This window comes from Miscanthus floridulus, chromosome 17 (genome assembly GCF_019320115.1).
Source record: "Miscanthus floridulus cultivar M001 chromosome 17, ASM1932011v1, whole genome shotgun sequence".
Classification (NCBI taxonomy): Eukaryota; Viridiplantae; Streptophyta; class Magnoliopsida; order Poales; family Poaceae; genus Miscanthus; species Miscanthus floridulus.
The window spans coordinates 4,774,969-4,802,290 of NC_089596.1; the positions used below are offsets into that span (position 1 = coordinate 4,774,969).

The 27,322-nt window shown below is 49.4% G+C and overlaps 5 protein-coding genes across 8 annotated transcripts; 3 read left to right on the top strand and 2 right to left on the bottom strand.

Moving 5' to 3' along the window:
- Window positions 1-12,101: 12,101 nt before the first annotated feature.
- On the bottom strand, window positions 12,102-12,932 carry LOC136518556 (classical arabinogalactan protein 4-like). The gene has a single exon (XM_066512231.1). The coding sequence runs from the start codon at window positions 12,820-12,822 to the stop codon at window positions 12,244-12,246; it is 579 nt and encodes a 192-aa protein (XP_066368328.1). The 5' UTR covers window positions 12,823-12,932; the 3' UTR covers window positions 12,102-12,243.
- A 926-nt stretch (window positions 12,933-13,858) lies between these two features.
- On the bottom strand, window positions 13,859-15,882 carry LOC136518564 (uncharacterized). Its single transcript, XM_066512235.1, has 2 exons — window positions 15,608-15,882; window positions 13,859-14,372 (listed from the first exon to the last, which is right to left on the bottom strand). The coding sequence occupies exons 1-2, from the start codon at window positions 15,821-15,823 to the stop codon at window positions 14,112-14,114; spliced, it is 477 nt and encodes a 158-aa protein (XP_066368332.1). The 5' UTR covers window positions 15,824-15,882; the 3' UTR covers window positions 13,859-14,111.
- Window positions 15,883-15,997: 115 nt separating this feature from the next.
- On the top strand, window positions 15,998-19,082 carry LOC136518757 (uncharacterized protein ycf20-like). Of its 4 annotated transcripts, XM_066512448.1 has the most exons (5): window positions 15,998-16,154; window positions 16,364-16,578; window positions 17,289-17,497; window positions 17,582-17,695; window positions 18,391-19,082. In XM_066512448.1, the coding sequence occupies exons 2-5, from the start codon at window positions 16,397-16,399 to the stop codon at window positions 18,411-18,413; spliced, it is 528 nt and encodes a 175-aa protein (XP_066368545.1). In that variant the 5' UTR covers window positions 15,998-16,154; window positions 16,364-16,396; the 3' UTR covers window positions 18,414-19,082. The 4 variants fall into 4 exon arrangements, with proteins under 4 accessions (XP_066368545.1, XP_066368544.1, XP_066368543.1 ...); XM_066512447.1 differs by having other exon boundaries at window positions 17,289-17,695; XM_066512446.1 differs by lacking the exon at window positions 18,391-19,082 and having other exon boundaries at window positions 16,369-16,578; window positions 17,289-18,365.
- Window positions 19,083-19,252: 170 nt separating this feature from the next.
- On the top strand, window positions 19,253-20,274 carry LOC136518756 (non-specific phospholipase C4-like). The gene is made up of 2 exons (XM_066512443.1): window positions 19,253-20,126; window positions 20,197-20,274. Exons 1-2 carry the CDS (start codon window positions 19,274-19,276, stop codon window positions 20,223-20,225), a joined length of 882 nt encoding a protein of 293 aa, XP_066368540.1. The 5' UTR covers window positions 19,253-19,273; the 3' UTR covers window positions 20,226-20,274.
- Window positions 20,275-20,524: 250 nt separating this feature from the next.
- Window positions 20,525-26,651, top strand: LOC136518755 (protein MAIN-LIKE 1-like). The gene is made up of 8 exons (XM_066512442.1): window positions 20,525-20,657; window positions 23,937-24,009; window positions 24,124-24,798; window positions 24,893-25,087; window positions 25,170-25,378; window positions 25,466-25,760; window positions 25,836-25,934; window positions 26,020-26,651. Exons 2-8 carry the CDS (start codon window positions 23,938-23,940, stop codon window positions 26,425-26,427), a joined length of 1,953 nt encoding a protein of 650 aa, XP_066368539.1. The 5' UTR covers window positions 20,525-20,657; window position 23,937; the 3' UTR covers window positions 26,428-26,651.
- The last annotated feature ends 671 nt before the right edge of the window (window positions 26,652-27,322 follow it).

Sequence of the window (27,322 nt, forward strand, 5' to 3'; positions counted from 1 at the left end):
AATGGCGGTCCACACGTACCTTCAATCCATCGAGAAAGCTAGGAGAGGAAGGAGGGAGAGGAAGGTGGCGGCGTCGTCGGATGGCGGCGGCGACGGCGGAGGGCCACGGCGAGAGCGGGGAAACGAAGAACGAGCGAATAGGCCGGGCGAGGCGACTGAGTGCGGCTCGACTGGGTTAGCAGTAGAGGGTAGGGGCAACCGCGATCATTTGCCACCCCCATGCTGCCTCGGATCCCACCTGGACTGACGCGCTGTCGTGCCACGAGTGCAAAATTGGCAATTTTGTATCTCTTCTCTCTGTTGCATGCCAAAGTCATATTACCAGCCGTTGCAGTGAGATCTCAAGAGGCGCCGATCCTTATAATGCTAAAAAGTTAAATCTCTCAAAAGTGGGTAGTTAACCTACTTAGTTGCACGATCGTCATACTGCTCCTATTAACTGATGTCGGTTATGGGTTAATGCATGTATCTCAATTGTTCCAAACCCAATTATGGGTTAACGCATGGATCTCAACGGTTCCAAACCTAGTCCAAACTCTTGTGTGGGACTTTCTTCTCTGGGTTTGGGATAGGAGGCAGAGGTGTTGTAGCTCTCTTCCTGGGTTTGGGATAAGAGACGGAGGTGTTGTAGCTGCTGTCGAGGGCGTTGGAGGTGGAGGTGGAGGCGCTAACAACGACGTCGGAGTGGATCGTGAGATGGAAGAGGTGAAGCTAACACACCTAGCACAGAGAGTAGTACTGGAGCAGGATTCACAAGCTTCTCCTCCTTCCAAACAGTCTAACACGCAAAAGGTAATTGCAATTTTTTGCATAGCTATTGTTTGCTATTAAGCAATTATATTATTGAAAATAATGGAATCCTTGGTGTAGAAGCTATTGTGGTTAATCTTATCGACGTCACTATGGATACTCTTTGCACCTTAATCAAGATGTTAAATGCTGCATTTTTTCCTATAACCAATACACCTTTTCATTTTAGTCTTCTTCTTACTTCATTCACATAAACCCTAAGGATGTATTGGAGTAGTTGTAGCGTTTATGTGGTTCGACTTTCATCGTTATCAACTTGATCCTATTTGGGCTAATTAAGAGAAATAATTTAAGTGTTATACGCTATTTAACAATCGATAAGATATGACACATGTGTTGAGTCACATCACATATACATAATTTGTGCTAGCAGACAATGCTCTACATAATACAACTCACACTTATTAACCTTTACTTGGTGACTATTCTACGACAACACTCACTTTTAATGGTGTATATGTATATACAGTTCATTTAGATGGATTCTATCTACCTTAGCCTTTTTTGGTGTACGCCTCTCCTATATATAATATTACACATCCATTGGATTGGTGCCAAATGACTACCATCCAAAGCGTCACATACAGAACATCTATACTCTAGAACATTTCTTACCACTACAACAAAATAGTTATGCATGCAGCCTTATCACTGCCATTTATTATATAACCGGCGGTGAAATTGTTTCACCGCCAGTTCGAGGACTGGTAGTGCGAAGTGGCCAACTAAACCGGCGGTGAAATTGTTTCTCTCTGCTAGCTTTAGACATTCTGAGCACTCGGATAACTCCATGGCTCTAGAACTGTAAAGCTACACAGAGCATACGTTCTAATACTTAGCGCACATAGGAGCTCCTGTCACTCTCGGCTCTTCAGTCCAGAGTCCGACCGAACCTCTAACACCCCCATCTTATTCCCACTCGTTTGTAACCCCACAATAAACTTCGAGCACTTAGGCTCAGGAATAAAGTCATCGACCGACTCAAACTAGACGTAGGGCACGTTGCCTGAACTAGTATAAACCCTGTGTCATTGAGTGCTAGGCCACATCCGATCACAACGTATAGCAAAACTACAAATATTTATGTGTTGGTCACTTTTCGCACCGACAGTTGGCGCCGTCCGTGGGGAGAACGCCGCATGTTCACACCTTTGGTCATTGGATGGCCCACCTTTCCGCCATCTTTATCATGACAGGCTTAAGCGATACGACTCGCTTTGGCTCACTGGAGTTTCCCACACTCCCACCTATTGGGATGTGGGTTCCTCCCGTGTTCAAGCCATCCCAGACCTTCCTCTTCAGAAGCCTAGACTTTGTCACTGACCAGCTTGGCATGCTTCGCCTTCGCGAGGAGGCGCTTGTCTCGACGCCCGTCGGAAGAGGAGCGCCCTCTGTCGGCTCTGGGTCACCCGACGACCTCAACAACGAGGCACCTACGCTTCGCTCTGAGCCCATGCTAGGCTTAAAACCCACTATGAGTAACGTACATATTATTCTTTACTCGCTATTTAATATCTTCCGCTAACTCTCCGGAGGGACCCCGTTGTCCCCACCGCAACCGCCATGCAACCGGTTCCCCTATGGCCTCTGAAGGATGCTGACGCCGCCCCCTCTCACATCTAAATTTGTGGTGATGGTAGGCTATGCTCCCACCTCTTTCCATGACCTCGTCGATAACAAGGTTGAAAGCGACGACTCCAGCATCGGTGACGTCATGGCACATAGCCACCCTCTGTCCCGGGAGTGCGCTATGGCGGACCCTCCGGGACACCTATCGGTGGTAGTAGAGTCCCAACAACTCACACCCCTCCGGACCCTCATGCAGAGACCCTTGCATGTGCGCAGGAGCATGGCGAGGAGCTACGACAAAGGCAGTAGAGCCAGCCGCAACCTACGTCGGCGCGCTCGGCACAGCATGCTGTGCCCCATGCGCGTAACCCGGCGAGCGACGCCCGCTAGGTCCAGCGCAACATCATGGACGGGGAGAACGATCCCCCATAGTTTGCTCGAGCTGGCCAGAACATCACCGCTGCGGTGATGCTTCTGCGTGGCCTTCTAGAGCCTATCAACCCCCAGGAGCAGGCGGTCAACCGGAACATCTGGGCGCTGGTGGAAATTGCCACCGTTCAATAGGTAGAGAGCTCCGTGTCACGACACCGACTCACAGCCTCTCTCCCCATCTGGGGAATGGGCGCGCACCAGTCGAATCGCTCCATCCGCTCATCACTACAGTGCCGGGCATAGAACATGAGGCCATAGCTGCACCATAGCCTAAATCGACGCCCGCTCCACACTAACCACCTATGTGGGAACGCCTCGAGCCGAACCGAGATGCTCATAGCATCTTCAACAATCGGCGTTAAGCCTGGTGTGATGATGACGTCCATCATGGGGTGGTGAGAGCAGGCGGCACGAGCCCCGGCCAGACCATCGAGGGGAGCAGGGAAATGCACCCTAGGCATGGTCGCCGACCAGATGACCAGAGTCCCAGCCCAGATGGCTCGGGACCATGGGCCTTTGGCCATCGCATCCAAAAGGCATCGTTCCCACATCACTTCCGACCGCCTACCAATGTCGCCAAATATATCGGGGAGACGAATCCCGGTATATGGCTCAAAGACTTCTGGTTCGCCTGTCGAGCCAGAGGAGTGGTTGATGACCACTTCATCGTTCAATACCTCCCCATTTGCCTGGGGAGCATGGCCGAGCATGGCTCGAATTCTTCCCACCTGACAGCATCCGCGACTAGGTGGATCTCAAGAGGATCTTCATTGAGAATTTCCATGGGACGTATGTCGGCCCTAGGAATTCCTAGGACCTCAAGAGTTGCCAATAGGAGCTCAACGAGTCCATGTGGCATTACATTCATAGGTTCTCAAAGTGATGCAACTCCCTTCCTGATGTCATTGATGCGGACGTTATTAGCGTGTTCCTCTCTAGGACAACCTATGAGTCCTTGATCCACAAGCTCGACTGTTTGAAGTCCCGTACCACCCGTGACCTGCTCGATGTCGCCATGAACCACGCCTCCAGCGAGGAGGTGGTCAGAGCGGTCTTTAGTGGAGGCCAAGACAAGGGCAAGGCCAAGCGTGAGGACCAAGACGAGGGCCCTATACGGTGACCGAGGTGATTTGACAAGGCGCTTATAGACTGAAGGACGACAACGGCAACGTTCTCACCAACACTTAAAACATCGAACAATTACGTCGTTTCTTCCCCTAAAAATTCGGTCTTACCGCTTTCTTTCATTCAACGTTTGCTCCTACAAGCACCCTAGCCCAAACACTCTTGGCCTGGGTCGCTTGGGGGCTCCACGAGGGTGCGATACCACCTCTCTTTTTTACTATCATATAGTAAATACTTTTTAGCCAAACGAAAGGGTAGTCCGTTCCTTTAATTACCCTACGTAACTTTGTTTTAAACTCCCGACCGATCACACCCCGCCACGACCTATGGTTATGAGCAGCTAGGCCTCACGGGCCATGCCCAGGTTCTTAAGGTTGTAGCCTATGGGTCGAACGGGTAGGTGTGAAAAAGAAAGGATAAAAAACAAAGCTATGCTAGGATAAAAACAAGTAACGGATGGGACAAGCTTCCCCTTACGAGTGATTCCATCACAAAATAGAACTGAAGTATTCATGAATACAAAAAACTATTTACACAAGACTCCCCCATGAACTTATCTATTACATATACTGACTACTTCTATTCTAAATTCTATTGTGGCCGCCCAGCGGCATCGGCTGACGGCGCGACCGACAAAGATAAGGGTTGCTCGCTCTCCGACGGGACGATGTTTGGCTCGGTCAGAGGCGGGACGACGCTCGCTTCTGACTCAGTCTCCACTCCATCCGCAGGTTGGATGATGTCTTCCTGGTGCACACCTTCTGCCATGCTCGAATGGTGAGCCTCCATCACCCACTGCGTGGAGACTTGCTCGGCAACCATATGTGCATATGGCACCAAGCTCTCCCCGAGCGCATGGATGGCGTCCGCGCTCCAGCCGTTGGCATACCCTATACATATGGTGGCAAAGTCTAGGTCCGGGTGGCGTGTCACCACTGTGGTTAGCACCCCCAATGTCCCATAGAACATCCCATCGGAGATGAGTCCCGAACCTCGTTTGGGACCTCCACCAGCTGGATGGAGGGCGTGCTGGTGCTCGGCGCCGACCCAAACACCTCAGAAACGACCACCTAGGTGACTTTGTGGATCTAGTCGAGCACCCCTTGAGAGCACATCACTCTTCAAGGGACTTGGCCAGCGCCTCCGCGCTCCGACCGATCGCCGCCTTAGCTGTCTCCAACTCCCGCTCTAGAGAACCAAGTTTTTTGCCTAGTTCTAGAAAAAGGACGACAAGTTTAGAAGCAAAGGAAAGGAAAAACTAAGGCATCAACCATAGGTGGAACAGGTACATACCGAGGCAGGTGTTCTCGAGGATGGAGAGTCCTTCCTCCTATTAGGTCACCTTCTCGAGCAACCGAGCATTCGACTCCTCCGTCCCAAGCACCCGCCCCCAGAGCGCGAGCACTTCTCGATCAGCCTCCGACTAGGCCTTCCGCTCTATGTCTAGAGCCTCCAAGGACTTCTAGAGCGCCTCCTCGGTCTTCGCCTAATGGACCTTCGCTGCATCGAGTCCCCGCTCGGCAGCAGTTGGCTGTTCCACCACGAGCAGTTCTGCCGCCCGTGCTCCCGTTGCCTCGACCGCCCGGTCTAAGGACTCACGGTGGGTGGATTCCAGCTAGCGCTCAAGCTCGTCGACTTGCTGCGACATCACAGCTTCCCACTCCATCCAACCGTGTTCCTCCTGAAGGAAACAGGACTTGCGGACCGACTTCGCCTCTAACTCCTGTAAAGCGAGAAGCAAGCATGCTGACACAACTAGCGGAAGACCAAGGAGTTGAGGACAAACGCTAAAAACACAGAAGGCTTACCTCGACAACGCATGGTAGGTCAACTAAGACCGCCTGATGGACGAGCTCAACCCGCCCCAAGGCCTCCTTGAGCTTCGCCTTGGTTTGGGCGAGGTCGGACTCCATCGACAATCCTTTCTCCTCTAGGAAGTGCCAGAGCGCCACCTCCTCCTCGTCGTGAAGGATGAACCGAGCCTTCCTTGGGTCGCTGGGGCAGAGCCACACTAGCTCACAGGTCACCCCCAACCCACTGGAAGATCCAGCCGCCGCAACATCGTGCGACGACCGGACCACCGCCAGCTCCTGTGACGGCGGGATGGCCGGTGGCTCCACCCTAGCGCCTGCCTTGCTAGAGTAAGGGATCTCCACTATATCGATTCCATGGCCCGCTAGTGGATGTTCTTCCTCTGGCCTGGCCACATCTACTCCCGACACCTCCAGCTCCGACTAGGAGGGTGAGCCGTGCGTCCCTCCACCAGGCGAGGCAGGGAGCCCGATCTCCCTCCTCTCTTCCGCCGTAGCTGGTATGGGAGGGATCACAAGGGTCACCTCCGACCCAACCTCCATTGTCGCCATGAGGATTGCCGCCATCACCGCCGCTGCCGCTGCCGCCATGCTCACGACCGGTCGAGAGGGTGTAACCCCCAAAAGGGAAGGTCACACCACCACCAGCCTGCTTTCCCTGCCGCTCGTCGTAACTCGCTACAGGCTGGGTCTCCACTCCTCCCGCATGGGAGGAGGGGTGATGCTCAATCCCATTAGTCCCTAGCCGCTGTCAAATAAGTACAGGTCAATCACGCTAAAAAAACTCAACTGTGAGATAAAAAAGGAACATGGATGCATACCTAGACGAAAGCAGTAGGGCCTTGAAGCCCTAACCCACTAGCGACAAACCAGCCGGACGAGGACTGCTCATGGGTCGCGACCCGCGCCCCCTCACATTGACCAAGGGAGGTGCCGACCCAGCTGGTTCTCAAGTGACCCACGAGTCATCGTGACCGCTGGCTCGTGGCGCACCCACTGGGGCCACCGACGGGGCATCTCCCCGTTGTGGGTCACGAGCACGCACCGACCCCGAAGATACAAGGATACGAGCACGCTCCTTCGACCAGCCGGTGTGCCCCGCCATGCTTGGAGCAGGGGGGGGGGTGAAGCCAGCGATGCCTCCGAAGGGCGCGGTGACAGCGCCCGCTTCGCATCTCACTCGACGACAGCGTCCAAGCTCGCGACGCGCTTCCTTGGCACATGAACGTCACCGCGCCTCTCTGTATCCTGCCCACCCCTAATAGGGTGCGGCCACAGGCGCATGATGCTCCACCGAGTTTGCAACGATGCCCCTATCTCCGTCATCCTCGGAGGTGCTCGCGTCGCCACCCATCTCCATGGGCTCCTCTGACTCGAGCTCCGCCTCCACGTCGCTTTAGTTTTCACCGGCCCACACCCACCGATCGATCTCCTTCTCGTGCCTCCTCTAGGCCTTCTTAGCTCTCTTCTTGCCGAGCTACGCCCTCCGCCCCCCTCGAAAGATGCGACCGGGATTTGTAACCGGTGAGTCCCTACAAAACGGACGACTCAAAGTCAAAATTCAGGAGAGCAAAAGGGAAAAACATACGAAATAAGAAGAGGGGAACATACCAGATTGGACAGCTTCCCGGTGTGTAGAGGTCTAGGCTTTTCTTCGAGGGGCTCATGGGCCCTCAGTTGCAGCACCCGGTCGAGTTGACTCCAGACTTCATCCTTCACCAACTCCTCCGGCGACGCGCGGTCGGGATCCGTTGGGCTAGAGTACATCCACATCGGTCGCCTCCTCTCCGCCAGCGAGGTGACTCGACAGCGGAAAAAGGTGTGGAACACCCACAACCTGTCGAGGCCATGCTACACTAGCTTCTGGAGCTCCGCCTCGATGACCTCCAGCTTGTTCTATCGAATGGAGGGACCCCACGACCAGCTCTCCCGCCTCTCCGGCCTTTTTTCGGTGAATGACAGGAATGGCACCTCCACTGGGTTCCTAATGTAGAACCACTCCACATGTCACCCCCTATTGGAGTCGTAGGGGGAGTATGCAAGGTAGGAGCCCGATGGCCTTGGCTTCTTCTGGAGGGCGAAACCCCCCACCAGCGCGGTCCTGGGTGGCTTCCCCTCAGATAAGGCTCGCCCGGTGAAGATCCGCCAGAAAAGATCCACGTGCAGCTCCATCCCGAGGAAGGCCTCGTAGACGGTGACAAAGCTAGCAACGTACAACACCCTAGTCGAATTGAGGTGCTGCAGCTCTAGGCCCCACTCATTGAGGAGCCAACGCAAAAACTAGTGCGTGGGATATCCTAGCCTGTGCTCATGGAAGGCGAGGAAGGAGACAACCTCATCGGCCCAAGGTCGTGAAATAGCTTCCCCTAGCACAGGAGCCCTCCAGTGCGCCACCTCCTTCGGCGGGAGCTACCCCTTCTCGGCGAAGGCGACCAGCACCGCCTCGTCCACGTTGGATGGCCTCCAGTTCGATATCTCGCTCTGGATTCATGAACAAATCCGTGAGTTCTCCTCTCCCTCGCTTTACCCTTTCTCACTTAGAAACCGCCGCGGCACATGAACGCGTTTGGCAAAAAGGAAGGAGGAGAGACAACAGTTGGAGAATAGGCGAAGGAATGGGACGAAAACCCTCTCCCTTCCCCTATTTAAGGAGGAAAGGTAGCAGTTGGAGAAAGGCGAAGGAATGGGGCAAAAAACCCTCTTCCTTCCCCTATTTAATGCAGATAGGCATGCGGTGGGACGTGTCCTGACTGATGAGACATGCCCTACCCAACGAAACGACGCCTGGTTAAACGAGACGTGGCCTGGGCATGGCCCACCACTACCGCACGTCGGGCATAGGAAACAAGGTGCAACCACACACAAACGGTCCTCCGCCTTCCCAGGCAGGACTTGGAAGGGCCCAATGATGAGATCTCCATCAAGGAGAGACCAACGGGATTCCTGAGTTGATTCGATGGCTTAGGCAAATGCCGAGAGACAGGTAAGGAGCAGAGGGATGCCCCATGCGGGCTATGCCGACTCCATCACGAATGATAGACATGGATCCCATTTGGACATATCCGATAAGAGCTCCTCAAACCCGTCACTCGAGTCATCAAGGTAACTTTACCAAACCTTCTTGCTTTATTTTCTGATGCAAGATCATTCATTCATCCTTTCTCATACACTCATTCATACATTCATTCATACAATCATTCATTCATCCCATACATCCAAAGTATTGCATATGCAATTAAATGCACTACAACGCTTCGTGTTGCGTCACGAAGCGGTAGTTGCCTCATTCAACATGAGCAACGACTGACCGGGGTTCGAAGGCCGGTCCGCGAAGGTCACAACGTACGGCAAAACTACAAATATTTACGTGTTGATCACTTTTCGCACCGACAGACATTTTTGATGACATGGCAGCGTATTTAAGAAGAGAGAGAGAAGAAATGAGTTTCATCTAGATGAAACTCTTTTGGCACGATTACCAACTCTCTATGAGTCATGAAATTAAATGCCAATGAAACCATAGAATAAAACTCTCCATTGAGAGTAGGTGTTTCATCCAAGTTTCATTTCATTTCATACAGTCTTGGAAACAACGTCATGAAACTCTCCACTGAGATTGGCCTTACTAGCTAGGTATTATTGTTTTTTGCACCAAAAAAATTTGGTGTTAGGTGTTACTCACTCAAACTCACAACCTACCGTTCAGTACTAACACCATGCTACTACTGCATCACACATTTGTTTGTGAGCATATAGGATTTTATCTTTTTTATTCAAATATTTCATAATCTTATATTGAATATTTTAGCTATTAAATAAGCTTAATTGAAAAAAGTGTCAACTATAAAGTTTTAAATCTTGTCAAGCACTACAACTTTGGAATAAGATGTGTCTCCATTCAAGATTTTTTTTTTGAAAAAAATTGAATATCAAAATATGTGAATTTAAATAAATATTTGAGACACTAAAAACTTCAAATAAAAAATTTATCAACAACAAACATGTAGATTAGATCGTCCACTATAACTTTGGTATTAACCATGTGAATATTGAAGGTTGTTTAGAAATTCTAAATTTTGAATTTAAAATTCTATAAACTTGGAAAAGAGATTTGGGACTCTAAATGACTTTAAATGAAAAAAACTTTTCAACTACAAAATTGTAGATTGTATGAGAACTGAAACTTTGGTATAGACCATGTCAACATCCGAGATTGTTTGAACATTTCAAATTTTAAAAGCAGTAAATTTACAACAACATTTTAGGACTCTAAACAATTTTAAATCATAAACTCTTCAATCACAAAGTTTGATATAAAGTACGTCTTCGTCAAAGCTCATATAAAAAATTATGAATTATTTTTCTTTGCAACTATTTATAGAGAGGCATCTTAAGATGCCCGCTTTTGAAGATCGATTTTTAGAGACGGACGCTTAAAATAACTATCGCTATTAATATCTATTTTTAGAGACGAACATCTTAAGCTGCCTGTCTTTGGAAATCAATTTATGGAGACGGGCGTCCTAAGGCGGTCGTCTCTTAAATAATTTTTAGAAGCATGCATTTACTGGAGGTCGCACAACCATTTTACGTAGGCGGCCACTAGATGTGTCTGCCTCATTAATAATAGAGGTTGTATTCTAAAATCATTTTTGCATTAATGTAAATTATATTTTATATAATATATGTAACATGTTATATAGGTTGAAGGCTATAACATTGGTTTTGATTAATTCATTTCAGTTTTTATATTTATAAGTGCAATTTTTGGCATTAGTTCAACATCTTTTAACTTTAAAATAGTATTTTATCATAACAAAATCATAAATATTAATTATTATATGATATCGTAGGATCTAGTATCAGGATACTATGACATTTTATGTAGGATCATGTAAAGTCTTTATGTAGTATCGAGATATAAAATTTAAAAGACTAGATAGAATCGATATCATTTTGATTTATATCAGTAGTATTCCAAAAATCTAGTTGTAGATACTAATCGGGACACTGATAATTTTGATCGTTTGATATATTAAATTTATGGCAAAGTGTCAACGCCTCGATGACAGTGTTTCCTTGCTACCAGCCTACCACCACGTGCACGTCCTCACTTTGTTGATGCCGCCAGCCATAGCATGCGTACTTCTTCTACTTGTCTGGAGATGGGGGAGTCCACGGTACAGAAATAGTTGAAACCAAGTAAAGTAAACCATGCATAGTACGTAATACTACTATCAGGGTTATTTATTTATTTATTTATTTATTTCGGTATTAATTCTTTTTCTCAACTACGAAACCACCTCCAAAATTACCAAACTTTTTTTTAAAGACAAACATGAAGTATGTTTTTTCTCTCTCTCTAAAATTTATAGATCTAAACAAAATAATAACATGGTTTATAACTACATATCTATCGAGTAGAAGAATATGCAATACAAAAAATATAAAATATGCTCTTGTACTCGACAAAAACACACACACGTGACTCTTGAGTTACGTAGCGCATAATACAAAATTTCAGAATTTTCTTTCAACCACCTCTAAAATTCATGCAATTTTGGCAAATTTGCGAGATTTGAAACTCTGAGAGCGGCCTAGTGGAGTACAGGAACAAGAAATACTATTCCCTTTAGTCAACAAGAAGCGAGCGAGACGTCGACTAGTGTGGCCAAGAGCCAAATTTGTATGACCAACTCCAGAAGCACGCTCACTCCTGCTTGGTTCCTTGCAACGGTGTGCATGCTTTGACGCAAATTGCCGTATGATTCACGTGAAATTGCTGTCGTGTTGCATCTCATGAGTACTTTCAAAGGGACGCTAAGAAATGTCGAGCCCACCAGGGTATGGCCGGCCGTCTGTTCCTTTTACTTGGCATCTGGGATGGCGGCAGCCGTGAGATCCGCACATGGCCGTGTTCGGAAGCCCGGCCGGCTTGTCCGCTGTGGGCATGTTGAGTAGTCTTACAAGCGACAACACAACAGCTTCTTTCGCCAGCCACTGGTAGGTATGGAGGAGTGGGGTAGCAGAGAGGATTGCAACCACCACCAATAATGCTCTATCATATGCTACTACTCCTGACCTGAGAGAACAAGGTGCAGTGATTGAGTGTAGGTGGCATATGAATCGTCCAACTCATCAATGGAATGGATTTTAGGAGCGAGGAACCATAAAAGATCGAGTACCGCATTGGCATTGTAGCTAAGAATACCACTGTAGTATAAAATAGAGCACTCTCCAAAATATATATATATAGTACACGATGATGATGTTTATACAAAAATGTATATTCGATCCATCTCCGTATATGAATGATGAATATATATCCTCCAATTAATTATTCCTTGTCGTCACCAAAGAATGAATGGGATATGATGAACAAGTGTTACTAGGCTAGCTACTCTACTAACGGTGCAAATGTGTGTAGGCAGGACGCATGTCCCGATCGGATCCGATCCGATCCGATCCGTGGAGCGGCAGACGAGCTCCCTCCGGATCAGACGAGCTCGAGGCGCGCGGCGTAGTCGGCGTACCTGGAGCGGCGGATGTTGGCGCGGCGCTTCCGCCAGACGAAGACGCCGAGCCCGAGGATGGCGGCGGCGGCGAAGGTGCCCAGCACCACGCCGGCCTTACTGCCGCCGTTCATCTCCCGATGCTCCTCCTCCGGCTCTCCGCTACCGATGCTGGCGGCGGTGACGTTCGCCGCCTTGATCTGGTCGGCGGCCGGGGCCGGCGAGGGGGACTTGTTGTCGTCGCCCTTGTATTCGTCGGCGGCGGCGGGCGCGAGGTGGGAGTGGGACGGCGCGTGCGCGGGGGCGGGCGAGTCGGAGGAGGGGGCTGCCACGGGGGAGGTCTTGGGCGGCGGCGGTGAGGGCGCGTCTGCTGCGGCGGATGGGGCGGAGGCGGTAGGTGGGTTGGAGATTGGCGAGTGCGCGAGCTGGGAGTCGGCGGCGAGAGGCGCGGATGCGGGGGGCTCGGCGGTGGGGCTCGGTGCCTCCTCCTGGGACCGCGCCGTGGAAGCGAGGAGGAGGAGGAGCAGGGCGGCGAGGGCGCAGGGCAATGCCGGCGTCGCCATGGATGGAGAAGAAGGCAGGCAGGAGCGGAGGGCGGCGCAGATCTCGGCGAAGCTCCGCTGGTGTGGGCCGGATGGTATGGGTTTGGTGGGGAGAGGTGAGGTGGCCAGGTTTTTATAAGCAGAGGAGCAGCAGCAGCGTGGAGTAGGGTCGGCTGCCAATGGCGCGTCGCGGCAGGGGGTGGGAAAGGTGAGTCAGAGCACGGAGGACGCCGTCGCACCAAGCAAACCATTTGCATTGCATCTCGCCCACCACGCATGCACTTGTTGATGCCTGCAAAGGCTGCAGCTCTAGTCAAGTTTGGGCAAGATTTAGATTGTTACGACTCTAACACGAGGGCGCGTTTAGTCGGCCGGAATTTGGAGGTGCAAACTTTGCACATTAAAAGATTCCTCACTGTATTATTTTGTTTGTATTTGTGAATTATTGTCCAAACATTGACTAATTATGCTCAAAAGATTCGTCTCGCAAAGTTAAAGCAAACTGTGCTATTAGTTTTTTATTTCGTCTACATTTAGTACTCCATGTATGGACCCCAACTTCTTTTTGCATAGTGCCAAAGTTGAGAATTCGGGGGAAAACAAGGCGTCAAGTTCCGTTAGGAGCCTTCAGGTCCTACATACGAGTTTGGCGCAGATTGTTACGACCCCAACATCCTCCTACGCGACGACTCTAGAAGGATTGACTGCTACCAACAATGACCGAGGTCAGCAGCCTATGATCGATTCATACGAGCACAGCGACCCCTTCCTCATATCAGTGCAGGCCGGATCGGACAGGGCTCCCAGGCTCCCAACGACGGCCTAAACCTCTCCTTCAAATTACTCCCTGTACGGCCCAAGCCCAACTTCCCAGCTGTGGGCAGAGCAAATAAATACGCAGTGCAAACTGACCTCTACTCAGCAAATAGACAAAAGCAAGGGACGAATGCATGGCAGCTACTACATCCAGTCTTATTCCAGTCCAAAATATGGTATAATGATGCTTGTAAATGATCAAATCAAGACAGGGCAGCCTCAACTGATAAGTACAACAATATGGTATCATGATGCTTGTAAATTATTCCAGTCCACAAATGCTTGGCAAATACAACCGTCACTACCCACACAGCTCAAAATACATACCCAAAATGCTTCCAAAGGTTCGTCACAATTCTTTCTACTTGGGGTCATATGACCAGAGGCAAAACCTCCCCTTCTTGCTCCACCTCCACCCCACAAAGCAACAGCAAAATCCCCACAAGAATCACGCTCAGGGTTCTCCTCCTGCCTGCCTGCCTGGCGACTGACCGTCACTGCAAGGCCGCTGCAGCCTGCTTCTTCGGTTGCCCTCGCGCAGCTTTGCCTCTCCCTCCTTGGGCGGAAGCCTTATTATTGGTGTCCGCCGCCGCCGCTGATAATGCCTCGGCGCTGCTTTCAGTGAACGGGGAGTAGAGGAATTTCTTCGCGTTGCCCACATGCACGCAGGTCAGCTTCACGATATTTCTCCCCGTCATCCATTTCAGCAAGATCTTCATGTGAGTCTTGCTGTTCAGGCCAGCAATACCAGCGTCCTGTTGTAGAAAATACACCAGAGTCAGCGTACAGCTCTTGACAACACAGCAGGTAACAGCTTATGATTGTCGGGTTCGAATACTATACATTCTTCTGCAGCTAAGCTAACATAAATCAGACCTTAGTGGATAAGTCTAGTTCAGGTGAAAGCAGGTGCTAAACTGCAGTCAGGAATTTAAAAAAGTGGAAAACTAATGTGTATATCAGCTCATATCATTCAGCTGAGCTGTGGTACTGGAGCTAAACAGTCACATATAGAAACTACAAAGCAACCCAAGCCTGTCAACGCTCATGGATCACCTAAGTCTGATAGATTAGGCACCTAATTCTACAGTCTAGTTCAGTTGAAAGCAGGTGCTAAACTGCAGTCAGGAAATTAAAACTAAAAAAGATAGGCATGAGAGAGATGAACTAAACGATTGCTAATGTACACAGGTGGCTCCAACTTAGCGACAAAAAATGGAAAACTAATGGGTATATCAGCTCATATCATTCAGCAGAGCTGTGGTACTGGAGCTAAACAGTCACTATAAACTACACAGCAACCCAAGCCTGTCAACACTCATGGATCACCTAATTCTGGTAGATTAGTAGGTACCTAATTCTACAAACTATGATCACCTAATTCAAACACAGTGAACAAAGTAATCCCGATTTCAGTGTCCTTGCAATATGGTGGTATAGAGAAATGTACATATGATTACTGAGATGAAACAGATCACATGATCCCATTTAATTTCAAGTTCACAGAATAAAAATAATCACCCTTTTGTGGGGCAGAACAATATCCAAGCATGATGAGCTGCAGACATTTATATTGCGCATCAAACTGCTGCTTCAACCAAAGACTGAACAAGCCACAAAACTGTTGATCGGAATGACATGTTGCAATTGCAAAGGTCCGATAATAAAACTGTGCTTCAAACTACTCGGAGCTAGCTGAACTCAAACTAGCTGTTGGGATGGACAATGCTTGAATCCACAGGGGATGGCTCAATGCCCTGTCTAAGAACAGTAACGCTATCACGGTATGTATCTGGTTTTACTATATGCTTCCCTAAATGCGTAGCATACAACTACTGGTTCGGAGATGATGAACAAAGCAACAGGCTGCTCTGTTTTGTACGAGTAGTAGAATGAGTGTACACATTTGCCCACAGCTAGAGATTAGGTTATTATTACACATAGAGTGAGTGAAGTTTATATTAGGGCAGCAGCGTGTTTGTCCTTGTACCTTGGCGTGGTTCCAGGCGTTGCCGACGGTGAGGGGCCCATGGTCGGAGAGGATCTGGATGAGGCGCTCGGAGATGGCGACGGCCTCCTCCTTGGGCACCTTGGGGTTGATCCGCCTCACGTTCACCGCCCGCTTCCTAGAGAAGTGACGCCGCAGCACCTCCCACGCCGTCCCCCCGAACCCACCGCCACCGCCGCCGCCTCGGAGGAACTGCATCACGCCGTCGCCGCCGCCTGGGTCGCTGGGGTTCAGTTCAGGTTCAGCCTAAAGCCCTCCTCCTCATCCCCTGGAAATGGGCTACAAAAGAAAATGCTGTCCATAAGGCCCAACAGGCCCAGCCCAACAATTACTGCCTCGGGCTCGGCCAGCTGGTCCATTCGCCCAGCCCTCACAGACTCGTCGTCGGCCGCTCGCCGCTCCCCTCCTCCATCCAACCATCTCATCTCTCTCCGCCACGGGCCACGGCCGCCCGGCCAACCGCCGGCTCCGCTCCGGTGGTGACTGCCCCGCTCACCCCGCCGCCGATTGACGAGGAGCATCTCTAGAGGTCAGCACCTTGCATCCCCTCTTCCTTGTCACGCTCCTCCTGCCTGACGAGTCCAGTTGCCTTGCCTTGCCTAGATGGCTGGCCGCCTCAGACCACCGTGAATTTTGAGGGGGAAACAATCTCAGGAGGATTGGGTTTTCTTCGATTGTCCTATGTTACGTCTGAACGTTTGAGACATTGACGGATTTTTTTTTCTTCTAATTTTGCAGCGCAGATGCTTGGTCAATAGCCGGCGGCGGCACATGTCAGCTCTCTCCTTGTGCGATGGAACTGCCAACTCGCCATGCTGGTCGGAGTGCTCCGGATTGAGGCTTGCTGCTGCGCCCCGTGTTGGGAGGGGAGCTGCCGTCTCCTGCCGCTGGAAAAGGCCAGGGACCCTCTGCTTGCTGAGGGCAAAATCTCCTTCCTTGCGCAGGCACTCGAGGTTTGTTCGCGTAACTGAAACTGTTAGCAGCAGCAACATGTGTATGTAATGTACTGATCCGTCAATGTGTCTGATGCATGTTTGAGCAGACACTGAGAGATGCAATATGCTTAGAGCATTTCTTTTTTGGTGTAATAGCTTTTGAATGGGAGTCCTAGCAATCAGTCTCATCTTTCACTGGCCAAACCACGAAAGGCTATGCGGTTCAGATACACCACACCACCGAACTCATTTTCAAAGTCAAGCAGTATTACTCAGTCTAGAGAATGCATGTAAGCATCATGTTTTCTGATCAGGAACCAAATCTACGTTCCAAAGTGGGAATTCAATCTGTGCATCGCTCTATGCGTGCACATTGTATATGCATCTTATTTTTCACATTAGTTTCTTTGTTTGTTATATCTGTATAGTTGTACACCTTCACTAGAAAGATCCAAAACTACGCAATACTAGGTGTCTGCTTTCGTCATTTTGCAATTACAGAATCCTTAGAAAATGTGCAATCTCAGTCAGTTCACTGTTAATTGTATGATTTGAGCAGTGGTCGTCCCCTTAACTAAGTGCTCTAATTTTCTTCCGTTATGTGCCTTCCAGTCTTCCTTCATCAAAGCTGCTGCTGTCTTTGAAATCTTATACCAGTTACCATCTTCCAACTATATGCCTTAATGCATTTGAATAAGAATTAAGATATGTTTCATTTATTTATGTAGGAAGGTGCAATGGGCCATCAGAACTATGTCAGACAACAGTGGTGACCAGTCAGGCAATAGCACTCGCCTCTTCAGTGCAATTCGTTCATTTTGGAGTATGTTGTCTGCCAAGCTGAAGAAAGCAAGGAAAGGGTTACCAGTGAAGATCCTATTCTTTCTGATTGGGTTCTACTGCGCTACTGCATTCGCAACCGTCATTGGACAAACAGGTGACTGGGATATATTGTCGGCCGGACTTGCTGTTGCCATTGTGGAGGTTGTCGGTGCGCTGATGTACAGGGCTTCCTTTGCAGTTCTTGGTAGGATGAGGAACATGATTACCATATTTAATTACTGGAAAGCTGGTCTTACACTTGGGCTGTTCTTGGATTCATTTAAATATGAAGTGGATGAGTTTCTTGAATCAGGTAACCCATTCAACTTTCAGATTAATATATTTACTGGGCTTTGGTAAATTTTCCTCCAGGTCCTGTTACTATTTGTACCAATGGAAAATGTTGGTTTAAGAGCAACTCCAACAGAAGAGCTATCCATGTAGTGTAATCTATATTTGACTATTTTGGGAAAAAAAAGAGTCTAACAGCTATTGAATCTGGCTTTCTAAAATAGCAAACCATCTATTCTGGAATTCTCGTATGGTAAATATAGCTTGCATGTGCCGCTAGCCATCTGCCTCGCCGTACTAGAAAGACCGTTGGAGTTTTTAGTTTTTTTACGGAGATTTCTATTTTAGAGATTGGCTAAATCATGGATTTAGACATCTATTTTTACCAACTCTCTTGGAGTTGCTCTTACCCAACATATTTTTCATATCATGTTTGTTTTTGTTTCCTTCCATTTGATATTTCAGTTCTCTACCACTTTGATTTTTTTTTTTAAAGAAAAATGCTACCATGATCGCTTGATCATTTATGTGGCTTATAAGTCGGCTGATGCTGTTTTGTTGTGAGAGAAAAACGCTATATCATGGCTGATGAATTTTTCACTGACTGATGAGCTACTGCAAGTTGTGTGTATAAGAAGCTAAAACCTAAAACTAAACAGATCAGCATTCTGATTGTTTGCACTGCTACGCTAACAGAGAATATGCTTGCACCAACAGGAATGGATGCTTATGGTTTATGAACAAATTAATCAGCTGATAACGACACTCTGGGTTGACACGTCGGCAATGTGTTAGAAGAAAAATGATGGTACGCAGATTGCAAAACGATGATATGAAAGGATATGCCTGAAACTGAAACCACCCTTTTGCCGGACGCCTAAGCAAGTGGTGGTGGTTGGATCCGGTGGTTTCTCTGCTGCACGGAGCTGAAAAGGACAGTGTACACAACTGATGGTGGATGGATCGGACGCCTAAGCTAAGCAGCTGCTGTGGATCCATCATCTGTTTGTTTGCTGGACTTGTTGCTTGTGATATCTATCTTTTACTGGGTTACCTTGGAGTGCCAAGCAAATCCAAAAGCAGCAGCCCAACAAATGGGGTCAACAATATGGTTGGCGGCGGCCTCCGCATGGTTCCACAAGCCAAAGAAATCTCTCTCTGTCTTCTCGCATGTGAGAGGAATGGCGACGGCGACGGCGACGGACGACAAGGACGCTTCTCCGATGCGTGTACGTCCATGCATGCACTACATTGTTCTAGCTTCCTCAGTTGCTCTCTTTGTTGTTGTCATGTCAGAATACGAAACCATGCGTGTGTGTGTGTCTGAAACTCTGAAGATAAGATGCTTGGCAGACAAGCGTCCGAGCTGGGTGCCATCTTGCTTGTCTTCCTCTTCCTCTTCTTCTTCTGGCTCATGTGTAATGCTACGTCAACAACGACCTTCCTTCTCTCGTCTTCAGTTTTTTCCTTGCACGTTGGACTAACTCCTGCTAGCTAGCACATATATTGTGCATTGTCCACCGATCTATATCCGCATCCATCCACCGAGAAGGAAGAAACCAATCAAGCAAGCACTTGTGTTGTAGAGAAGCGAGCAACAATGGCGGTGGCACCGGCACCGGCGGCGGCCGGGAACAGTAGTAACAATAAGATCAAGACGGTGGTGGTGCTGGTGCAGGAGAACCGCTCCTTCGACCACATGCTGGGGTGGATGAAGTCGCTGAACCCGGACATCGACGGCGTCACGGGCATCGAGACCAACCACGTGGACGCGTCCGACCCGACCTCCCGCGCCGTCCGCTTTAGCGACGGCGCCGAGTACGTGGACCCAGACCCGGGCCACTCCATGCAGGCCATCTACGAGCAGGTGTACGGGACACCCTTCGTCGACGCCACCACAACGCCCATCACCCTGCCGGGCGTGGCCGTCCCGCCCATGTCCGGCTTCGCGCAGCAGGCCGAGAAGGAGAAACCCGGCATGTCCGGCACCGTCATGAACGGGTTCCGCCCGGACGCCGTGCCCGTGTACCGCGAGCTGGTGCGGGAGTTCGCCGTCTGCGACAGGTGGTTCGCGTCGAACCCGGCGTCGACGCAGCCCAACCGGCTGTTCGTGCACTCCGCCACCTCCCACGGGCTCGTCAGCAACGACACCAAGGCGCTGGTGGCGGGGCTCCCGCAGCGGACCATCTTCGACGCGCTCCACGACGAGGGGTTCTCCTTCGGCATCTACCACCAGTACCCGCCGTCGACGCTCTTCTACCGCAGCCTCCGGCAGCTCAAGTACGCCGGCAGTTTCCACGCGTTCGACATCGACTTCCGGCGCCACTGCCGGGAGGGGAAGCTGCCCAGCTACGTCGTCGTGGAGCAGCGCTACTTCGAACTCGAGATCCTCCCGGGGAACGACGACCACCCGTCCCACGACGTCGCCGAGGGAGAGGAATTTTCGTATTTTGGTCTCTTTTGAAAACAATTTTTAGAAAAATACCAACGCCAAAACAATTTCTAAAAATAGACCATTTTTAGGCGTCTTAGCACATGACGCCGAGATATGAGGCTCGGCGTCGTGTCACTCCACGCCGAGGTACTGCCACGTCACGGGAGACCGGGGTCGTCGTCGACACGTTGGCGCGTGGGTCCGAGACGTCGGCGTCGTGTCAGCTGACGCTTACCCAACATCGGCGCGGTCGGACTCAGCGCCGAGCTCTGGCCCCATTCGGAGCGCGGCCCAGGCGGCCCAACAAAGAACGGTGGCCCAGAAGCTCGGCGTTGGGTCACTTAACGCCGAGCCTCCAGACCTCGGCGTGACCCGACTCAACTCCGAGGTCTGGACCCTTTAGGCCACGCCGAGGCCCCTTCTTCTTCCTCCCTTCATTCTGAAACCGCCGGCCTCCCTCTCTTTCTCTTCTCCCCCGCGCCGCCATCAAACCCTAACCCCCAAAATCGACCCCCGGTGCCACGATCTCGGCTCCCGAAGGTTCCTCGAGGTAATGGTCCCTCCCCTCCTCCATTCTATCCGCGTAGATGTGCTTACATTGTCCCTAATCATTTGGAATCATGGTTGTTTGGTGATTTGGTATATTTGTGTTTGCATTTGCAAAATGTATGGCTTAGGATGATTGAGTGCATTGTTGTTTAACTGTTATATGTGATGAACATGTTAGGTTAGTTTGGTTTCTAGTTATTTTGGTCATTAGGGTTATTTGTTTATTGTAGGTGTCATTAGGGTTAGTTATTTGTTGGTCATTAGGGTTACTATGTATTTTATTAATTTGTTGGTCATTACATTTCAATTTGTTATGACTAGAAATGATTATGTTGTTGGGGTTGAAAAACGATGAAATGATATATTTTAGTTTCTACTTATTGGATTGAAATATATTCATATGTTACACTACTTGTTGTGTGATGGCTGTAGATGGATAAATTAGTGAGGTTGCATCATGGAGGCCGTATTGTTAGGACAAGAGATGATAGTTTGGAATTTCTGGACATGTGTGAGGAGTTGTTGATTTTTTTTGAAACACCATCTTTGACCCAGTTAGTGGAGCGAGTGAAGGTTAAGTTAGGCTGGAATGAAGGAGACGTGCATGTTCAGTTTGAAGGTGTCATAGATGTTGGGTCGTCGAAGGGTCCTCGGATCAAGCGGTTGCTCAAAATTACAAACGAGTCTGAATGGAATGATTACAAGGCAGTTGTATTGGCCTCAGAAGTGCGATCTTTGGATTTAGTAGTAAGTAAGGAGTCCGGCTTAGGAAATGATAACTTCGAAGCATGGCCATCTTCCCCCGCTCACATAGGTTATGGTCCTTTGCCTGAAGAAGAAATACTTGTCACACAACTAGGCTACGGTGGAGATGAGGAAGAGAATCCGGTTGCCGATGGTGAGGGCAATCATGATAGTGATGAAGAGGATGATGATTATGTAATTGTTGATGCAGAAGAAGGTTTGGACGACGCTAGCGGAGACTTTTCTATTGAGGATGAGCTTAGCGACGAAGATGATCTTAGTAGTGAAGAAGACTTTGGTGATGCTAGGGCTACGAACTGTTTTGACATGGAGATAGCTGGAGATTATGAGTCCTTCGTAGAGGAGATAGCCGAAGACTCTGATGACGATCGCCCTGTTGGTCGTCTGAATTTAAGGGAAATAGAGATATTGTCTAGGGTCTTGCCTTGGAGAGATCCACTAGTTGGTGATTTCGAGGACCTTAGCCATGGTCATAGGGCAGTAGCTGATGGTGGGCCAAGTGATACAACTGTGCCTGATGTTAGCGGTTGCCTCATCATACGGAAGGGCATATTGTTTGCTACCATGGATGAGTTGAAATCATGGTTGCAAGAGTACTCCATTGTACACAACCGACCTTTTAGGGTCATCAATTCATTCAAGGAGAAGAGGTACACTGTTGCTTGTGAAGAACAACAGTGTGGTTGGAGAGTATGTGCTAGGAAGACGAAGGCAGGCAAATGGAAGATTACCTCAGTGAAGCAACCACATGTTTGTGCCACTGCTGAGGCAGAAGAGAACCATCTGTAGCTCAATTCTAGGTTCATTGCAAGGCAATTATGCCCCGTGGTGAAGCATATGCCAACCATTACGGTGTCTGCATTGGTTGAGATCATCTTCCAATGGTATAATTACTATGTCAAGTATGGAAAAGCATGGAGGGCAAAGCAGCGTGCACTGGAAATAATATTTGGAAATTGGGAAGAAGCTTATGAGCGCCTCCCTGTAATGTTGAACGCAATGAGGGCCGTAAATCCTGGGATGCACTTCGAGTATTTACCTAAGGAGGGTGAAACAAGGAATGGTAGCCAGGTATTTGAAAGGGCGTTTTGGGCGTTCGGGCAGAGCATCGAAGCATTCAAGCATTGCAGGCCCGTCGTCTCAATTGACGGGACCTTTCTTACAGGGAAATTTGAAGGCACAATGCTTATTTGTATTGGGACAGATGCAGAGGACCAGCTTGTGCCATTGGCCTTTGCGATTGTTCGGAAGGAGGACACGGATAGTTGGTGTTGGTTTCTCAGGCTAGTAAGACAAGTGGTAATTGGTCTGGGACGTGATGTTTGTATGATATCCGATAGGCATGCTGGCATTCTGAATGCCGTAGAACAAGAGATTCCTGGTTACGGCCAAATACATCACCGGTGGTGCACCAGACACCTTGCTCAGAATCTTATAAGGCGTGATCACACAAAGGACAACTTCAAATTATTTGAGGAGGTTTGCAGGCAGCAAGAGGTTCAATTATTCAAAGACAAGTTAGATGCCCTGAAGTTAGCCACAAATGTTGATGGCAGGCAATTCTTGAGCGAGTTGATGGCGTCGAAGGATAAGTGGTCACTTGCATATGACACGGGTGGTTGGAGATGGGGCTTCATGACTAGTAACATGGCAGAGATGTTCAACAGCCTTCTAAGAGGTTGTCGTGGTCTACCTGTGACTGCTATTGCCTCATTCACCTTCTATAAGTTGAATTCTTGGTTCGTTTCGAGGAAGAAGCATGCGAGGTCTCTATGAACAGCAGGCAAAGCTTGGCCACTTTTAGCATCTCAGGAACTAGCTTTCTCAAAGAAAAAGTCTAAACGACAGAAGGGTTCATGTTTCGATCCGATCAACCATGGATATGAGATTCTAGAGGGTGGCGGAACTAACATTGGTGGTGAAGACCGTGATGCTCGAAAACATAAAGTAGTGATCAATGAGAACAAGTGTACGTGTGGAAAACCGATCATATACCATAGGCCTTGCTCCCACATGATTACAGCCTGTCACCTTAGACGTGTTGACCCTGAGGTCCCTCCCCGTATGGCCGCGGAGTTCTCTTTGAGGAACCTAATGAGCACCTGGAATCCTCAGTTCGAGCCATATCTTGACGAGAGTCAATGGCCTACTTATGATGGCCCCAAGTATGTGGCTGATCTTGGTTTACTCTGGAAGAGTAGAGGACCTAGGTGGCGGAAGCGGTTCAGGATGGACATGGACCGAGCCACGAAAGGTAGATCAACCACGAGTAAGGTTGGGAGACATTTTGTAGAGGACACCCAAAAGAGCCGTTGCTCTGGTTGCCATAAGCCGGGCCACAATAAGAGAAAATGTCCTGAACTACTTAGACAACAAGTATCCATCAAGCTAGCTACTAGAATTGCTTTGTGTAATGGTACATTGGTTTACTTTTGTTTTTTTATTTTTATGTTACTTCGTACCACATACACATGCTTTAACTTACACTAATGGTTTGGCATTGCTTATGTTGCAGGATGGATCGGTTCCCCCTTCTTGATCCAAGGTTCGATGAGCACCACCGGGCTCGGAGGATCGAGAACGGAGAGGTATATTCAACAATTCGTATGAAAACACTGCATTGTTCATGTTTTGCTCTATAGTCCATGCTCTTTATAAAGTGACATGAACTAATACTTTTTCATGCTTGTTTTTTTTTGCAGGTTTTGAATGTGCTGAGGCCAATGACACATGAGGCCTCTACGACCATGGTCTACGATGAGAGGTACACGCCCCTCCTAAAGGTGGCGAACCTTGCTACCGTTGCTTGTGTTTGTCGTCGAGGCACGCCACCTTTCAACCCAGCGGCGCTGACGGCGTTGATAGATCGGTGGCGTCCGGAGACACACAGCTTTCACCTACCATGCGGGGAGATGACGGTCACTCTCGAGGACGTTGCCATGATCCTTGGAGTCAAAATCCGAGGATTCCCAGTTATAGGAGACACGGAGTCTGAAGGATGGCAGCAGCGGGTTGAGCACTTCTTGGGACGGCCCCTAGCGGTAGTTGAGGCTGGCAAGAAACGGCGCAGCAGTGGGGTGTCCCTGAGGTGGCTTCGTCAGCAGTTTCGGGAGTGCCCACCCAACGTAGACGCTGAGACCGTGACATACTACTGTCGGGCCTACGTCCTCCACATGTTAGGTACGGTTCTCTTCCCTGACGGCACTGGAGACATGGCGTCCTGGATGTACATCCCGTGCCTTTTGAACTGGGAGGATGTCGGTAATAGGAGTTGGGGCTCGGCTATACTTGCCTTCCTGTACCGTCAGCTTTGCGAGGCTTGTCGCCGTCCTGGAGGCTCGCACGCTACAATGTCAGGCTGCATCACACTGTTGCAGGTAATAAAGCAAAGTTGTACAAGTTACCACTACAATTCAATGTATTTTCTTAACAAAAGTGATTAACATTCATGTTTCCACTCTTTTTTTGCAGATTTGGATATGGGAGAGGCTTCCAGTTGGGAGACCGCATCAGCTTGATCCCCCACAACCTTGGTTTCCTCAAGGAGACGCAGTTGTCGCCCCTACCGTGGCACACCTCTACGAGCGAGCCCATGGAACATACCACGTGTCATGCCACGCGTACATCAGCTTCACCAACGAGCTGGACACCCTTTTGCCACAGCATGTAAGTTTCCCACCCTTTTGCCCTAATCGAGGATATGTGCACAAATTGAGCGTCGACTAGTTGATGACGACGTTGTGTACAGGTTCAATGGAGCCCATATCGGCTGAGGCAAGTAACGGATCTCAACTTGAGCGCCTTGTGCATGGCAGACGAGGACGTCTGGACGATGAGGACCCCCCTTATTTGTTTCTATGCAGTTGAGTACCATCTCCCTCACCGTGTAGCACGGCAGTTTGGTAGGCTGCAGCCTTCTCCGCCTGATGATTTCTCCATCGGTTGGCAGCTCCACAAGTACGTAACATACAATATTTTGTTCGTTTCACATGAAAGAATCATTGAGTAGGCCTTCATATTGCCGATTTGGTGTAAAATTTGCAGGTTCAACAGACAAAAAAATAAGAAGATCACCAACTGGCAGCTGGAGCACCAGCGCTACATTGATGAGTGGATGTTGATGGAGCAGAACAACATGGGCATCCACGCCGTCCATCGTGACAAGGCATTCCATGATTACCTTGTTTGGTTTGGTCAACGAACAAGGCTTCAATTGAGGCCTGCTTGGACGGAGCAAGACATTGCTGACATTGCGAGCGAGGATGAGGGCAACAACCCATATGACCAAGCTACCCGAGAAGGCAGGCAAGTTGAGATCGCCCCTGCGTTAGCCAGAGCTGTAAGTGATACAACTATTTCAATCTCTGAGGTCTTTACTGTGATAGAGACTTAAATTATTGTTTTTGTTGCATAGAGCATGGAGATAATGAGGACAGTGGCCGACCAAGGAAGGGCATTGATGATTCCTGTGGGCGATCCTGATGAGGCCTCCATGTTACGACAGCACATTCAGGTAGTCTTCTCTCATTCAGTTGATGTTACATCTTTATATAGTTTTGCGACCAACCCCACTTACTAATAGTGCTTTCAAAATGCAGCGTGCCATGCATCGCCTACGAAAGGTAGCTGCACGCCTTGGATGTAGACGTTCCCCGGATGTGGCAGTCCCACAACAGCTTGGTGCTGGACCTTCTATTGCACATGTTGGAGGGACTTCATCTTCACATGGTGCACATGGTGGCATGACTTCTTCACATGGTGCAGCAACTACTGCAGAGGGTGGTCAAGGACATGGTCATTATGATGATGAAGTTGATGAAGGACAGGGAGAGTATGATCATGAGTATGATGAGATTGGCATGTCCCAGCTTGGAGATGCACCCCAAGGAACTCAAGGCCCCTCCGGTTCTGGACGTCCACATAGGACGCTCAGACCAGTGGACAGGTACACTCCAGGTACCTATCCGTTTGGGAGGGGAAAGCGTTACGCTCGCCGTCCACGTTAAGGTACAAGGAGCGATAAAAGATCCAAAGACTTCATATGCTTTATTTTGTGCATGGACTATGTATGCATTGGACCTTGTACTATGTTTGGACTATGTTTGTTGATTGATGAAGCATATGTATGGACTATGTTGGATGTTGAATGTGTTGGACTATGTTGGATGCTTAATGTGTTGGACCTTTTGTATGTACGGATGTTGAATGAATGTGTCTGTCGGTGTGGTCATGTGTTATGTGAATGTGTGGAACGTCGCCATGTTTCATGTTTCTAGCTATTAAGGGCCTCCGTCGCAACTCACAAGGAAGAAGGGGTGTCATCATCCCCATCCTTCATGTTACGATCAACATCTGTTGGATCCACGGTGACATGTTAGGAGAGTCGGGGAGCTAGCGAAGGGGACGCAAAGGGGGCGAAGCACGCAAAGAAGAGATGATATATTGGTGAACCTAGGGGCTCGGCGTTTAGTCATTTGACGCCGACCCCTGGTACGTACTGGAAAGCAATTCACCGAAGCACCGAGGTGCCCAAGCTCGGCGTTTAGTCATTTCACGCCGACCCCTGGTACTTACTGGAAACCCTTGCATCGAAGCGCCGAGGTGCCCAAGCTCGGCGTGTTACGACTAAGCGCCGAGGTTCGGCCCAAACCGGGCCACGGCCGTTGCCAAACCCTAGGGTTGGCGTGGGCCGCCTCGACGCCGAGCCTCAGCCCAACTCGCAGAAGGCCAAGCCAAACCCTAGGGTCGGCGTGGGACGACTCAACGCCGAGCCTCAGCCCACCACACGGCCGCCAAACCCTAGGGTTGGCGTGGGCCGACTCAACGCCGAGCCTCAGCCCACCTCACACACGGCCGCCAAACCCTAGGGTCGGCGTGGGCCGACTCAATGCCGAGCCTCAG